This window comes from Dreissena polymorpha, chromosome 2 (genome assembly GCF_020536995.1).
Source record: "Dreissena polymorpha isolate Duluth1 chromosome 2, UMN_Dpol_1.0, whole genome shotgun sequence".
NCBI lineage: Eukaryota > Metazoa > Mollusca > Bivalvia > Myida > Dreissenidae > Dreissena > Dreissena polymorpha.
The window spans coordinates 32,812,637-32,827,327 of NC_068356.1; the positions used below are offsets into that span (position 1 = coordinate 32,812,637).

At 36.5% G+C, this 14,691-nt stretch overlaps 1 protein-coding gene across 1 annotated transcript; it reads left to right on the forward strand.

The window, feature by feature from the left end:
- Nucleotides 1-236: 236 nt before the first annotated feature.
- Nucleotides 237-12,993, forward strand: LOC127866510 (protein Wnt-8b-like). The gene is made up of 6 exons (XM_052407064.1): nucleotides 237-420; nucleotides 2,791-2,872; nucleotides 7,972-8,110; nucleotides 8,755-8,886; nucleotides 10,422-10,564; nucleotides 11,042-12,993. The coding sequence occupies exons 1-6, from the start codon at nucleotides 350-352 to the stop codon at nucleotides 11,543-11,545; spliced, it is 1,071 nt and encodes a 356-aa protein (XP_052263024.1). The 5' UTR covers nucleotides 237-349; the 3' UTR covers nucleotides 11,546-12,993.
- Nucleotides 12,994-14,691: the final 1,698 nt, after the last annotated feature.

Genomic DNA, 14,691 nt, shown 5'->3' on the forward strand with positions numbered 1-14,691 from the left:
TCGCGTTTTTCCATGCGAGGGAAGTGACTCCACAAATGCATTTATTAGCTTTCCGTCAGATTTCAAGGGAGATATACTTTTAAACAGTACAAACAGAATCAGCCAATTAGCGCAATTTACATTTCAATACCTACCCATAACGGCTTATCTATCAGTGTTCAATGTCCAATAGCTGATGTCATAGGCCTATAGGTATAACAATAGTTATTAGTAGTCTTTGCCCATTCCTAGTTTATTTCATTTTATCAAAGTCGGTACGACAAGCAATAGGCGTTGGTTTACGTTTTGCGGATTTAAAAATAAAAATGTGATAAATTATGATAACATAATTGATATAAAAATCACAATCATGTGGCGACTGATTAGTCTGACAGGTGTTGTGTTCATTTTCAGTTATGTAGGATCATACGCAGATACCAGGTGTGTACAATTATACTTTATTTGTGTAGTCCTTTTTATTTCCTTTTTATATGTATTATCTGTTATTTATTTCACACACACCCGGTCGCCCACTCAGACAGACAGACAGACAGATTCTTTATTCAGACCTATACAAAAGTACATCGTCTTAATACACAAATATACACATGATTCTCTGTCACGAGACTACGAATAACAATAAAGCATTACATAACATATATAATCAATTTAAAATGCAAATACAAAACAAACACAATCGATGGTGAGAACACAGAATTTCTATCTAGCATAACATATTAGCAAGCTGTTTTCTTATGAGTCGCCATATTATTTTTCTCGACATTATGTGTAAGTATTTAAAATTTGACATGCTCTCTTTACTTTGTTGGGCACAATTTAGGGGTCATGAGTATACACTATAACTTCTATTTCCGTAAACTGTTACTCTTTCATCGGCTGCATCAAGATAACTATGTTGCTCTTGTTTCAATAAAACCATGCAGTAAAATTCAAATACCACATACATTAAATTATATTATTTTTAAGTGTCGCCCCATATTAGCGTATGCAGTCGGCTCAGGGTAATCTGGGACGACACTCTCCGCTTGTATTGAATGTTCATTTAAATGAACACTCTTCTAGCGAAATCAAGTTTTGGTGGAAAGTGTCGTCCCTGGTTTGCCTATGCGGTCTGCACAGGCTTATATAGAACGACACTTTACACACATGCATTACGCCTAGTTTTCCCAGAGCAGAAATAAAACAGAAATAAGATATAGCAACTTGATGGATAAAACAAAAAATGTGTCCCGCTTTTGAATATGTTAGCTTGCTAAGAAATTTATATTTTACTTATTACGGTGGGAGAAAGTATAATATACTATCCTTTTAAGAGAATAACTAAATGTAACTTATTGTATTACAGAACGAGCTTAGATCTCATGCTCGGTCAGTCTAATTGATTTAGAGACATGTGTCGTGCATTTTAACATATGAACTGATTTATTATACCCTTTTGAGATTGATATAGTTCACTATATTTTTTCACTATAGCCTTTGTTGCAGCCGTCCGTATTATCACATACGCGTCATACGTACTAATCAACAAATTACGTTTGACTTGTTTAACAAGTTACATTGTTGTATATATGCCCATGTTCTTGTGAGGAATATCAGACATAGGATAAACGTAGTCTATTGTATTACTATAAATATCCCAATGGGGAAAATGTCATTATAAAACTTTAATTGTGAATTTGCTATTATATATACCCGTTTCATATATCAATTAATTGAGCCAACATATACGTCAAGCCGAAGATGATTTAAACGTGAACAGAAATGCAATTTTGGCGACATACGCTTCATCTACCTAATGTATTCTTATCATAACTAACAACAAGCCCGATAATGATCAGCGTTGATTATATTAATTAACTAGACTAAAATAATTGTCCATCTGATATTACGCTTGACGGACGCCATTAGCTAATTTGTATTTCAACATGCCCATAAACAATACGATGAACCGGCCTGGCATTCTTTCGGTAATAGCTTCGTATCCACACGCGTTGTGTGCAAACAGTCCCCTGACTGACAGCCAATCTGATCCGTTATTCTTTGAAAGTCTCTTAAAGATTTTAATATTTTTTTACGGAGATTCATCTTGTATGAAATCTGCAAATCACCTGCTGACACGCTTGTCTGTTGTGTATCGCGTTTTGTGTGTATTCGATTAGAAATGACAATACCCTATGCCATCGGGCATTAAAAGAAGACTTCGTTGTGCGAACGTATATCTCCACTTGTTAACCTTTTAGTTACAGAAAGAACCCAGTCTACATCGCCGAGACGATACTTTATGACAATTTGCGATATTTTCCAGACATATTTTAAATTGATGCTGCAGAGCAAATGGAAGAGGACATTTGAGACATCTCCTATATATGAGTCGCGTTCTGAGAAAACTGGGCATAATACATGTGCGTAAAGTGTCATCCCAGATTAGCCTGTGCAGTCCGCACAGGCTAATCAGAGACGACACTTTCCGCTTTTATGGAATTTTTAGTTTCAATGAAGTCAATCCTTACCGAAAATCAAGTTTAGGCGGAAAGTGTCATCCCTGATTAGCCTGTGCGGACTGCACAGGCTAATCTGGGATGACACTTTACGCACATGCATTATGCCCAGTTTTCTCAGAACGCGACTCATATTTACTTGCCATTTATTCATTTTTGTGTTTTTCGTACGTCGTACGTCGTACCTTCTTGAAATAAAGGATCTTTGGGTTGTTTACAAAGTGCTACAGTGTTATGAGCATTTTACTAATACTCATTATCATGCGCGTCTGACACAAACCTTTTTTTCAAGGTCACAGTTCGACAAGATGCTGATGCCAAGAGAAAAGACGGCGGAAAAGAAGATTCCAACGGACGAAGTGTCGTTAAACAAGGTATGCACCGCGGAGTGCAACTGTTTGCATGTTACCCCATTTAAGTCAGTTTTTGCTCACCGGAACGCGTCAAACAACGCATACTTGTGTGATGAAGAATAAATAGAAATTCAGTCAATTTGTCAAGTCTAATTGGTTCCATGTAAGGAACAATTGCAGTAAATCTTTAGGAATCTGTGCTCTACATGACTCGATTAGTAATAAAAGGAAGACTGTAATGACAATCTTTAAATGCTTAGATAACAGACACATGTCTTTGCGATTACTTCGAACAAATGCGTAATTTTCATGAACATATAATATGTACATGACTTTTGTTGTATTTTAACTAAGTTCAAACAAATCAAGACAAATATTCCTGTTTAATATTAGGTTTACTCTGTTCCATAATTATCGGTTCATCTTCAAGTTAAATGTGGAGGACTTCACAACGTTAATAATGACAAATATCTTGTAGCAGTCACGTATCAGATGTGCAGAACACCTTATCAGTCATGCACAATTAGCAGAACCACTTGCCGACAAGCACACATTGTTCTGATTATAATTGTCATTAGATTGTTGAAAAAAGAAGCGCACCTAGAAGACAATGTTTGTCGTAAAAACTTTAATTTAAAAAAAGCTTCATGAGTATTGAGCTCAATGTTTTTAGAAGAAGTATTATTGCAAGGAGTGGGTTGGTCGGTTGTCGGTAGTGGTGGTAGGTGGTTGGTGGTGGTGGTTGTGGTGGTGAGTGGTGGTGGTGGTGGTGTGGTGGTTGGTGGTGGTGGTGGTGGTTGGTGGTGTTGGCTGTTTGGTGGTGGTGGTGGTGGTGGTGGTGGCGGGTGGTTGTGGTGGTTGGTGGTGTGGTGGTTGGTGGTGGTGGTGGTGGTAATGGTGGTGGTAGGTGGTTAGGTAGTAGTAGTATTAGTTGTTGTTGTAAGTGAAGTGTAGTAGTAGTAGTAGTCGAAGAGTAGATAGGTAGTAGTAGTAGAAGTAGTAGTAGTAGTTAGTCGTAGTAGTAGTAGTAGTTAGTAGTAGTAGTAGTAGTCAGTAGTAGTAGTAGTAGTAGTTAGTAGTAGTGTAAGTAGTAGTAGTAGTTAGTAGTAGTAGTAGTAGTAGTAGTAGTTAGTAGTAGTAGTAGTAGTAGTAATAGTTAGTAGTAGTAGTAGTAGTAGTAGTAGTAGTAGTAGTAGTAGTAGTAGTCGTAGTAGTAGTAGTAGTAGTAGCAGTAGCAGTAGTAGTAGTAGTAGCAGTTAATAGTAGTAGTAGTAGTAGTAGTAGTAGTAGTAGTAGTAGTAGTAGTAGTAGTAGTAGTAGTAGTAGTAGTAGTAGTAGTAGTAGTAGTAGTAGTTTTAGTAGTAGTAGTAGTAGTAGAAGTAGTAGTAGTAGTAGTAGTAGTAGTAGTATGTAGTAGTAGTAGTAGTAGTAGTAAGTAGTAGTAGTAGTAGTAGTGGTAGTAGTAGTGTAGTAGTAGTATGTAGTTAGTAGTTGTAGTAGTAGTAAGTAGTAGTAGTAGTAGTAGTAGTAGTAGTAGTAGTAGTAGTATTAGTAGTAGTAGTAGTAGTAGTAGTAGTAGTTGTTGTTGTTGTAGTAGTAGTAGAAGTAGTAGCAGTATTAATAGTAGTAGTAGTAGCAGTGGCAGTGGTAGAAGAGATAGTAGCAGTTGTTGCAATATCAGTAGCAGTAGCAGTACGTCTAGTACTTATTATTACATATCTAATTCTTCGTTCTTATCACCGAAAAAATGAAGTCTTCTCTTAAAGCTCATGCTATTTTGTTCGTTTGACATGTAGAGTACCAGTAGATGTTGAGTACCAGTCAGAAGTATGAATTATAATTGTTGGCATAAATCTCATACAATGCCTTACAAACGATAAATTATTACTGTGATTATGCTTTCATCACGTGCGGATCAAAATAATGACTATGAAACCAAACAAATGCGTGTCACATGTTAGTGGAATGGTAGAAATGCATGCATTGCATAAACGGGCCGCGATTCGCATGATTCTTGCAGATTTGACACTTTGCTTACCAGCATGGCTTGGTCAGCGTTTCTTCGATATGTATGTGAACAGTCGAACAATGTACACATACCTTTTAATACCCTCTTACGAAAATAGGGAAATAATTGGAATCTCATGGCACTAAAAGCAATTTTGAAATTCACAAATTGATTTGTAAGCACTTATTTGAGCATTCCAAATCCTGTTATCGGTGGCATTTTAATCCTATTTGAACGGAATGCGCAAAAATGTGATCATAAGGGATTACAATGCCACAAATCACATTTAATTTTACGCCCGATAGTTTTTCGTAATTAAAGACAAGCGATTGGGATCTAAATGGGAATTCAAAAAGAATGTTAATGAATTTTTCATTCATAAATGCATTTCCCAACAAGCCTTTGCTCGTTTGATATGTTTGGGTGCAATTGCATACATCATTCATAGTTCAACAATTAAACGTGGGAATTGTTTTTTAAAAATTTGGTCGCGGATAAAAGAGCGGTTTAGAGATTACCCTGTGTTCGACCACAATGCCTTGCTGACACAGAAAGTGTCAATGCCGCGATGAAACGATAAAGCACTATGTAGACAGTTCGCATTATAATTAATTTAGTTTAAACCTATCGATATCCATAGATAGATATTATTCAGGTCTGTGAAGTTAACAAAGAGAAATGAAAGCTACGTTCGGCTGTGAATTCGATGTATTCAAATATATTGCAAGGCGGTAGTTGTTAAGAGCTGGCGTCGAATTCAGCTCCGCATCCAGATGTGCGATGCGCGAATATTATAATAGCAGTGGACTGATTTACACGGAAAATAAACTGTCCAATTTCTTATTGTCAAAACTTGTCCATGTGCCTTCTTTCAGATAGTATATTATATTATATTATAATATATTATATTATATTATATTATATTATATTATATTATATTATATTATATTATATTATATTATATTATATTATATTATATTATATTATATATATTATATTATATTATATTATATTATATTACTAGTATATTGTATTATATTATAAAAATATTTATTTATTTTTGTATTTATTTTTATTTTTTCGTATAACAAATATTAACAAACGTACATAGCGCTAGTCTACATCGTACTTTATATACTGGTTTGAATACGTTCCAAGGCTACATATTATATAGTAAAATTTTAGTGGGTGTATATTTTTATAATGATGAGATTTTTACTGTAAATATATATTTTACATGTATATAAAACATGGCCACTGTTTGATTTCAAGATTTAAAATAGATGGTATAAATTGATTTGACATACTTGTTTAAATAACAAGTTTTAGTGTTAATATTATATTCTAATTAGCCATACTATAAATTAGTTGTTGCGTTTTCATCAAACCAATATATCTAAAGATTTCAAGATGCTCTGCTAGATTGTTGAATAGCATAAGTTGAGTAGCATAATCTTACTTTCAACTATTATGATGTGTGTTTTAGTATGTTTTAATATGTTTTAGAGTCTCTTATAATTCTTATAGAATGGCTGTATACATGTATTTGTAAATATGTGTATATGGCTGAGACTGGAATAAATAAAATAAATATATATATGTTATTAACATGAACAGGAAGTGTAGGGAATTAGACGATAGGGTATATCAAACATATATTTGTTGGCACATGGATGTTTTTAAATATTCAATGTTTCGTTTGCCGGAAACCAATAGCAAGATCTTAATCACAGTCTCAGAAACGAGCATCAGCGGTTCGCCTTGGTTATGTTTCCGATGTCGCTGATCATAAAATGTAAATATTGTGACTGTGGTCTGTGAAGAATAATATATCAATAGATTTAATTCGGAACTCGCGCGCTGTGGGTTTTTCTGATTTCTGAGCGCGCGCGGAAGGTACAAACATTGCAATTAATACAGTAATTACCAGTAACGTCGATATCCGATTTGCTTTCCATTCAGTAGTGGATAATAAGTATTTAAACGACTGTAGTGATTTCTTTAAGGAAATGTCAAAAATAAAGTATTTTGTTGTTATAACTATTACTATTATTATTAATAATTACACATAACACATCTAACAGTGATATAGATGCATGTCAGACGTTTAATACAGGATTAAAGTCTAAATACATCGTTCAGATGAATAGCCGTCTATACGAATGGGTTCAGTAGCTAACATCCTTAAAAGACATGAAAAACAGACTTTGTCAGCTGTATGGCAATGAAGGAACCTATACAAACGGCTTGACATGCAATATTTTTATGAAAAAACATTATTCATGTTCTTGTTTTTTTTCGGTATGCTTTAATGGTATAGCAAATAAAAGTAATGTATGGTAAAGCTCGTTAGTGATGTGCCTTCTAATCTTAAGGTCTTAGTCTTAGCGAATAATTTTCCTTAGTTTTCAGATTAGAATAAAGAAAAGCATCACAATAGAGCTATATCAATAGACATATAAATATCCAACTGATATGGAACGATATATTAGTTCTAGTACTACGAATGGACTGAGGATAGTAAGGTTTTTGTTGTTTGGTACTTGTCTATATGATTTTAAATATATTTGAATAGTATAATATATATATACGATGGAGTCAATGTGTTGGTAGTTTCGTTTACAAACGTCCATCAAAACTGAACGCCCAGGCCTACGCACAGTATATGCAATGACAAAGTTACGTGACCGAAGCTGTTTACATGTACATGCAGCATTAAATCGTGTTACATAGTATTCTTAAAAATTAAACACGATCGAGATTAGTTCATCTAAATAAAAATTATTAAATCATTGTATTTTTACCAACTATAACGACCGCTAAAGCAGAAAATGTAGTGTTTACTACTCGTCGATAAGAGAAATTTTTGTTTCACGCTCTTTGAAAATATGCTTGTCAGAGTTTGTTTGTACCTTCCGCGCGTGCTCAAATATCGGAAAAAACAGACGGGGGAGTTCCGAATAACAACTCACGTCTGTGGCAAATATGTTATTCGTTAAAACATTGATCTAATTCTTCAGTAGTCTTTTCAACAAACTGGCAAAATAATTCTCAGCCGACAAGAGATTATTCTTTTAGACTTGCTTACATACGTTTTTTTTTCTCTTTTCAGAGCTACCTGATCATAGTAGAGAGCATCCGGGAGGGTCTGGAGGAGGCGGCAGAGGAGTGCAAGCACCAATTCCGGTGGGACCGCTGGAACTGCCCCGTCACCTCCACCAACATCGTCTCCAAGTCCAGGCAAAGTCAGGGTAGGTTCCCGTCGGACGTTGCGCCCGGAATAATGCTTTTGATAAATTCCTTTATGTATTAGCTTTGTTTTGGGAAGAGTGTGCTTAAAGCATTTGCGTTTAGTGTCATTCCATATTAGCCTGTGTAGTCCACACAAGCTAATAAGGGACGACACTGTCCGCTTTATGGAATTTTTCGTTTAAAGAAAGTCTCTTCTAACCGAAAATCCAGTTTGAACGTAAAGTATCCGAAAATCCAGTTTAGAAGGAAAGTGTCGTCCCTGAACTGCACAGGCTAATCTGAGACGAAACATTACGCACATGTTTCAATTCAAATTATCCCAGTTCGAGGATGATACACTAATTATGCTTTGATCCTTTAATTACTAGTTAGTGTTATTTCAAGCGCACACTATCGTTAGCTCTTTACATCTCAGATATATTTTTATAAGAACATCCCTATTTTCCCGACTAAATAACTGCTACTTTAACTAATGCTTCGATTCATCCTCTGCTGATGTTGCTCATGATGATTACGATTCGGCTGCTCATGCTGCTGCGACTGTTGATGATGATGATCCATGTTTGGCATGATTTCAGAATACCATTTTTATCCATGAACCAACTAGGCATACCTTAATGCTGCACTAAATGATGCTTTCCAGCCACGCGCGAGGTCGCCTTCCTACAGTCAGTGTCGGCCGCCGGCATCATGTACTCGGTGACGGAGAGTTGCAACCGAGCCGACAACGCTCTTTGCAGCTGCGGGGACGGCGGCAAATTCCATTACGGCCATGGTAAGTAAATCATCCTGAAACAAATATACCGCCCTGTCCTTTAGGATGAGTTGATACAGTATGTGTTTTGTTTTTATGCTCTCCGAAAATTTTCGAGGAGCGTATAGTTGCCAGTTTGTCCTTCCTTCCTTACTTCCATCACACTTTTGTTACAGTTTCTCATAGCGCCTTAAATATTTTGCCGATCTCTAACATATTTGGCATGTAGGTATCTTGCATGGACCTCTACCTTTTGATGATGTGTGAGGTCACTGGGGTCAAGGTCAAGGTAACCAAGGCAATTAATGTTTTTCCGTCACACTTTTGTTTCAGTTTCTCATAGCGCCTTCAATATTTTACCGATCTCTTACATATTTAGCATGTAGGTACCTTGCATGGACCTCTACCTTTTGATGAGGATTGAGGGCAATGGGGTCAAGGTCAAGGTCGCCGAGGCTAATAACAGATTGTTATGCCGCCGGATCGGGGGTATATTGTTTTTGGCCTGTCCGTCATTGTTTGTGTCTTGTGTCTGTCACAAAACTTTAACCTTGATCATAACTTTTGCAATATTGAAGATAGCAACTTGATATTTGACATGCATATGTATCTCATGGAGCTGCACGTTTTGAGTGGTGAAAGGTCAATGTCATCCTTCAAGGTCAAAGGTCATTTTTAGCTCGGCTGTTTTTGGAGAAACCCAAGATATTGTAATAACCAGCTCGGCCGCCGTTCGCGTCGTGCTAAAACCTTTTCATCGGCTTTTTAATCAATTAAAGTGCTTCCATCTAAAACGTTGAAACTTCATATGTAGCTGCACCTTCATGAGTAATACATCACTGTGACCTCTAATATAAAACTTTAACATAGGCTCTATCTTTTCCTCTGACAAGCTTTCATTTATTCAAAACTGCACCCACAACCGAGCCTTGGCACGCGCTATGCGGTGCTCTTGTTTCCGTAAATAGCTGCCGTGCGGCTTCAAAACGTCGCAGAAGGGGGCAGTGTGTTTCACAAACACAACTCTTGTTTTTTAGGTGGTTACACAACACATATATTGACAAAGCGCATCATCGGGGAGCATCCATCAGTTTCACTGATATTCTTTTTGTTTTATGTTTACATAACGTTTATTCACAAATCTTCTTAATTTAAACATATGTATTGCATTATGTAACTATCAAAGTGGTGACAATCTTTTGGTGTAACGTCTTGCATCTGGGTCCGTATTCTTAAAGCCCATTGAGAAAACATAAGGAAGACCCTAAAATTTATCAATTATCTTAATTGTCGGACAATGTCGAGAATATATATTTTTACATTAAAATGTGCTGAACAAGTGAATATTGTTTCAGTGATTATAATAATATCCTAATGTAATTAGAAAACAGTAATTTTTCCCTGAGATCCAAGTTTAGTAAAAAAAATTGAGCTTTTTTAACACGAGCCGAGAACTCAAAATCGGTGTTTATTGCCCGATAAATATCGAGTCATTAAAAACACTCTTCAGTTCACTATAACTGATATGTCGTATGGTTATTCGTGGCGCTGTCCAGACACGCTGCACTGGAAGTGGGGCGGGTGCAGTCATAACGTACAGTTCGGAGAGAAGGTCTCGCGGCTCTACCTGGGCACCGGAAAGGCCAGCGCGGACATCTCAAATGCGCTCAAGAGTCACAACGAGAGGGCGGGCCACAAGGTAGGCCTTCCCGAACGGCTACGGCTCTGTGAGCCAGTATTTATGTGCAAGTTTTTTTATTCACAAACCTATAAATGGGTTTGTTAAAGCTATGTTTGATGAACAAAAATGCAAAACAGGTGGGGCTTTTTAGTTGGCGCTTCGCTTATAATACGTATTCTAGCGCAAATGTCATGTTATCTACACGATTTATGCTCGGCGTAAAATACATTATGCGGTTTCACTAACACGTGCGTGTATTTACTCTGTGTTTGAGTATGAATGCTCTTCAAGTCGCATGCGTAGCTTGGTGAAACGTCTTGCTAACTACAAAATACACGTGGAAAACGAAACTGACTTTCAAAGAAGATATGATATAACCTTATTTAATGTAAAGTAAATTGAATCCGCTGTATGCTGAAAAAAATTCACGTTACAGTTTTCAAATTATTCTTTCAAAATTCAAATATATAATACATTTATTATTTCGTCTTCCAGACTGTAAAGCATACGATGAAAACAACGTGCAAGTGTCATGGGGTAACCGGAAGTTGCCAAATGCGCACGTGCTGGAAACACATGTCTAACTTCCGCTTAATCGGAGACAAACTTCGTAAAAAGTTCAAACGTGCAAAGGACCTCAGACATATGCGTGGCTTCATGCCTTATACCAATAAAGTGAGACATCCCAAACTGACAAAGATATCAAAGGATGATTTGGTGCATTTTGAAGATTCCCCGTTGTACTGTGAAACAGACAACGCTAGTGGATACCTGGGCACGCTTGGCCGGGAGTGCTTGAAACTCGAAAAGGGTGCAAACAAGTCCTCAATGAGCAAGTTCGAGCGTCACAGCTGCCGCCGGTTGTGCAACGAGTGCGGTCATCGGGTTGGGCGCCACTTGGTGCGCGAGGAGTACGACTGTGACTGCGAGTTCCGGTGGTGCTGCTCCGTGCAGTGCAGACGCTGTACTAGAGACGTGACACGGTACTATTGCAAGTAACGTACCGGGCCGGAATAACCCCCTCGATCTTAGTGAAACAGTTTGTGATAGAGTGACACCGTCGTTGCAGTGCAGACACTCCACATAAGATGTGACGCGATATTATTTGAGTCGCGTTCTGAGAAAACTGGGCATAATGCATGTGTGTAAAGTGTCGTCCCTGATTAGCCTGTGCAGTCCGCACAGGCTTATCAGGGACGACACTTTCCGCTTTTATGACATTTTTCGTTTAAATGAAGTATCTTCTTAGCAAAAATCCAATGTAGGCGGAAAGTGTCGTCCCTGATTAGCCTGTGCGGACTGCACAGGCTAATCTGGGACGACACTTTACGCACATGCATTATGCCCAGTTTTCTCAGAGCAAGGCTTAATTCATGTGACGTACTTTATTGCGAGGCAGGCGCGGTTTCAAATGCATGACGCAGTTATCACAAGCGGCATATCGGAAATTACCACATATCTTAAGTTTGTTTTGTTTTTTATTTGAACACTGTTTTCGCTCATACAATATGGTATGCCCAAGACATGGGGTGATATTATTGCGATAACAGACCGGAATAGAAATGTCTCAACTATGTATTAGTTTACGTGCCAATAATACTTTAAAATGGGACATCGGCATAAGACATATCGTTAATGTTATATTATGTGCCGCCTATGAGTAAATATTTATTATCAAATATTCGATCAGCGTAGCTCCAGACCATTCGTCGCAAGCGCGCAGTCTAGTCAGGAGCTATGCTTCTCGCTGTAAAGTCATGCAAGGATTCGTGTTCTCGTTAACAAACATGATAGTTCCTGGCCAGACTGCGCAAATGCAGCTACACTGGCCGCATATGGTTTTAGACCCATTTTCGCATGACCTGGCTCACATATGACATTTCTGCAGGTGACGCATATGTTTTAATCCAAACGATCCTCATTCTATGAGTTATTTCTGTGATTGAATCTTTGCTCTTTGAATGGATGCACAGTGATGTGTTTTATTTTATTTTTTTGTATATTTGCACTTTTTTGATTTTCTGTACGTTAACTCTAACTTAAATTGGCCGTTTTCAATGACAGGCGTTTCAAAGGAAGATATCAAGCACTTAACTCATACGTGTTGCGCGTATTCACTTATTTCATCATCTATTTCCATGTCCATGTAAGGTATTGTATGTTTTATGCAGTTTTGTATATTTTGCAAGCTTTAAAACTTGGCGAAATGTTCGACGAGAATTGGTGTCACTGACTGTATACCAGGCTGAGATTATTTATTTAACAGTTGTTACATTGTGTATATTTGTTTTAAATGTGTCATTTATCATATTGGTTGTGAGGCCCCACATATTGTGGAATGAAAACATTCATGGATATAGCTACTGCTTCTTGGCTTATTTATAACACATATATGATGTTAATACAATTGTTATATTGTTTCATTTCAATATATGTATATATACGAATCGTTTTCCCGATAACCTCGTATTTTTGCAAAGATCAAACGACTCGCTTATGCGAAAAGGGGTCTTAAGTCATAGTGGCTAGCGTAACCTCATACGACTTTGTGCGTCCGCGCAGGCCGGTCAAGAGTTACCCTGTCCAATATCGTGGTCTCATAAGCAGACAGTGTAAGTCGCACAGGCTCGTATGGGTCTACGCTGGCCGCGTATGGTATACGACCCATTTTCGCACGACGTGGTTCCCACGGTCATCAAAAAACACAATATATCTTAGACGTCGCCCCCGTTGCATTACTTACATCAGCATTTGAATCATTTGTACCATACCCGTACTCATCGTTACAACTATCTTTATTGTTATGTTAAGGGGTGTTGCTGCAGTTTTGCTGATTTTTTTCCACCAAATAGATTTTGTCATAAATTTATATTTAAGATATACATACAAATACTATATGAAAAAATGAAATATAAACATAGGCTCACCAGCCTTGTTTTGATACATGTACTTTTTCAATAAAACTGAAAAATCTCTAATTGCGTAAAAATAATTAATAACCTATGAAATCGGCAACATCTAGATATTATTTAAGCTAAGATACATCGTATACCATTTAATTAAACCACACACTACCAATAAAATGGAGTACACAAGTTAAATTTTAAGATTTTTTTTTATTATTATTTTTATGTCACCCAAAAAAACATCATTTTTTTACTATTTTAACCACATTAATGGAATTTAAAAAATTTCTACCGAATAGAATTCTGCGAAACTGCTCAAATATGTTCATCTACGTATTGTCATCATAAAACACAAATAAAAAAAGGGGGTCACCGCACTTTTAACATAGATTTTTTGTTTTAATTATCCCTATCGTCTAGACGTCAAATTTCATTAAAAATAACAGCAATAAGACAAAACCCAAGTACCGGTACAAAGATTGTCAGAAATATGCATAAACATTTGAAATTGTTTACAATATTAACTGGAATCACAACAGCTTACCAAAAGACATTAATAAAAAACAATATTTAATCACAAACATAATACCATACAGTATCAAACTCGACCTTAATCATTAATAACTAACATGTTCACAGATTTTTGCACGATTTGAAGTTTGTGTTTAAATGCTTTAAATTGATAAATGTAAACAACAGGACTAAAGAGCTCCAGTATAAAGCAAGTATGAAATTAAAGAAAGAAAAAAAAAGTAAAAAAAAAGTTAACCCCACCTGGAATCGAACCACTGACAATTGTATTTTGAACCAACTCGGTCATTTCTGATGATACTGATAACAAAAATATTGAGTTGTGATAATAGCATCATTTTTAATAATTTTTTTATAATTTAAAACCACACAAATTGCCTCTGACTTTGAAATGAAATACATGTTAATCAATACATATAGATGAAATTTGAAATGTGCAAAATTGTCATTTAATCTAAAGCCTAGTTAGCAAGTAATTTATTATTTTTCAAACGGTACCGCTTTTAAAACGGAAAGTAGGATTTCTAGATCTATACGTCCATTCATTTCGACAAACGCAATTGTTTTTATGTTTTAAAGCACAAAAAGACGGATTTCTACCTTGTAACCACCAGATATATTCTAATTGGCATAGATAAATTTAAATCTATAGCCTAGTTAGCAAGAAAGTTATTATTTTTCAAACGGTACCGCTTTTCAAACCGAAAG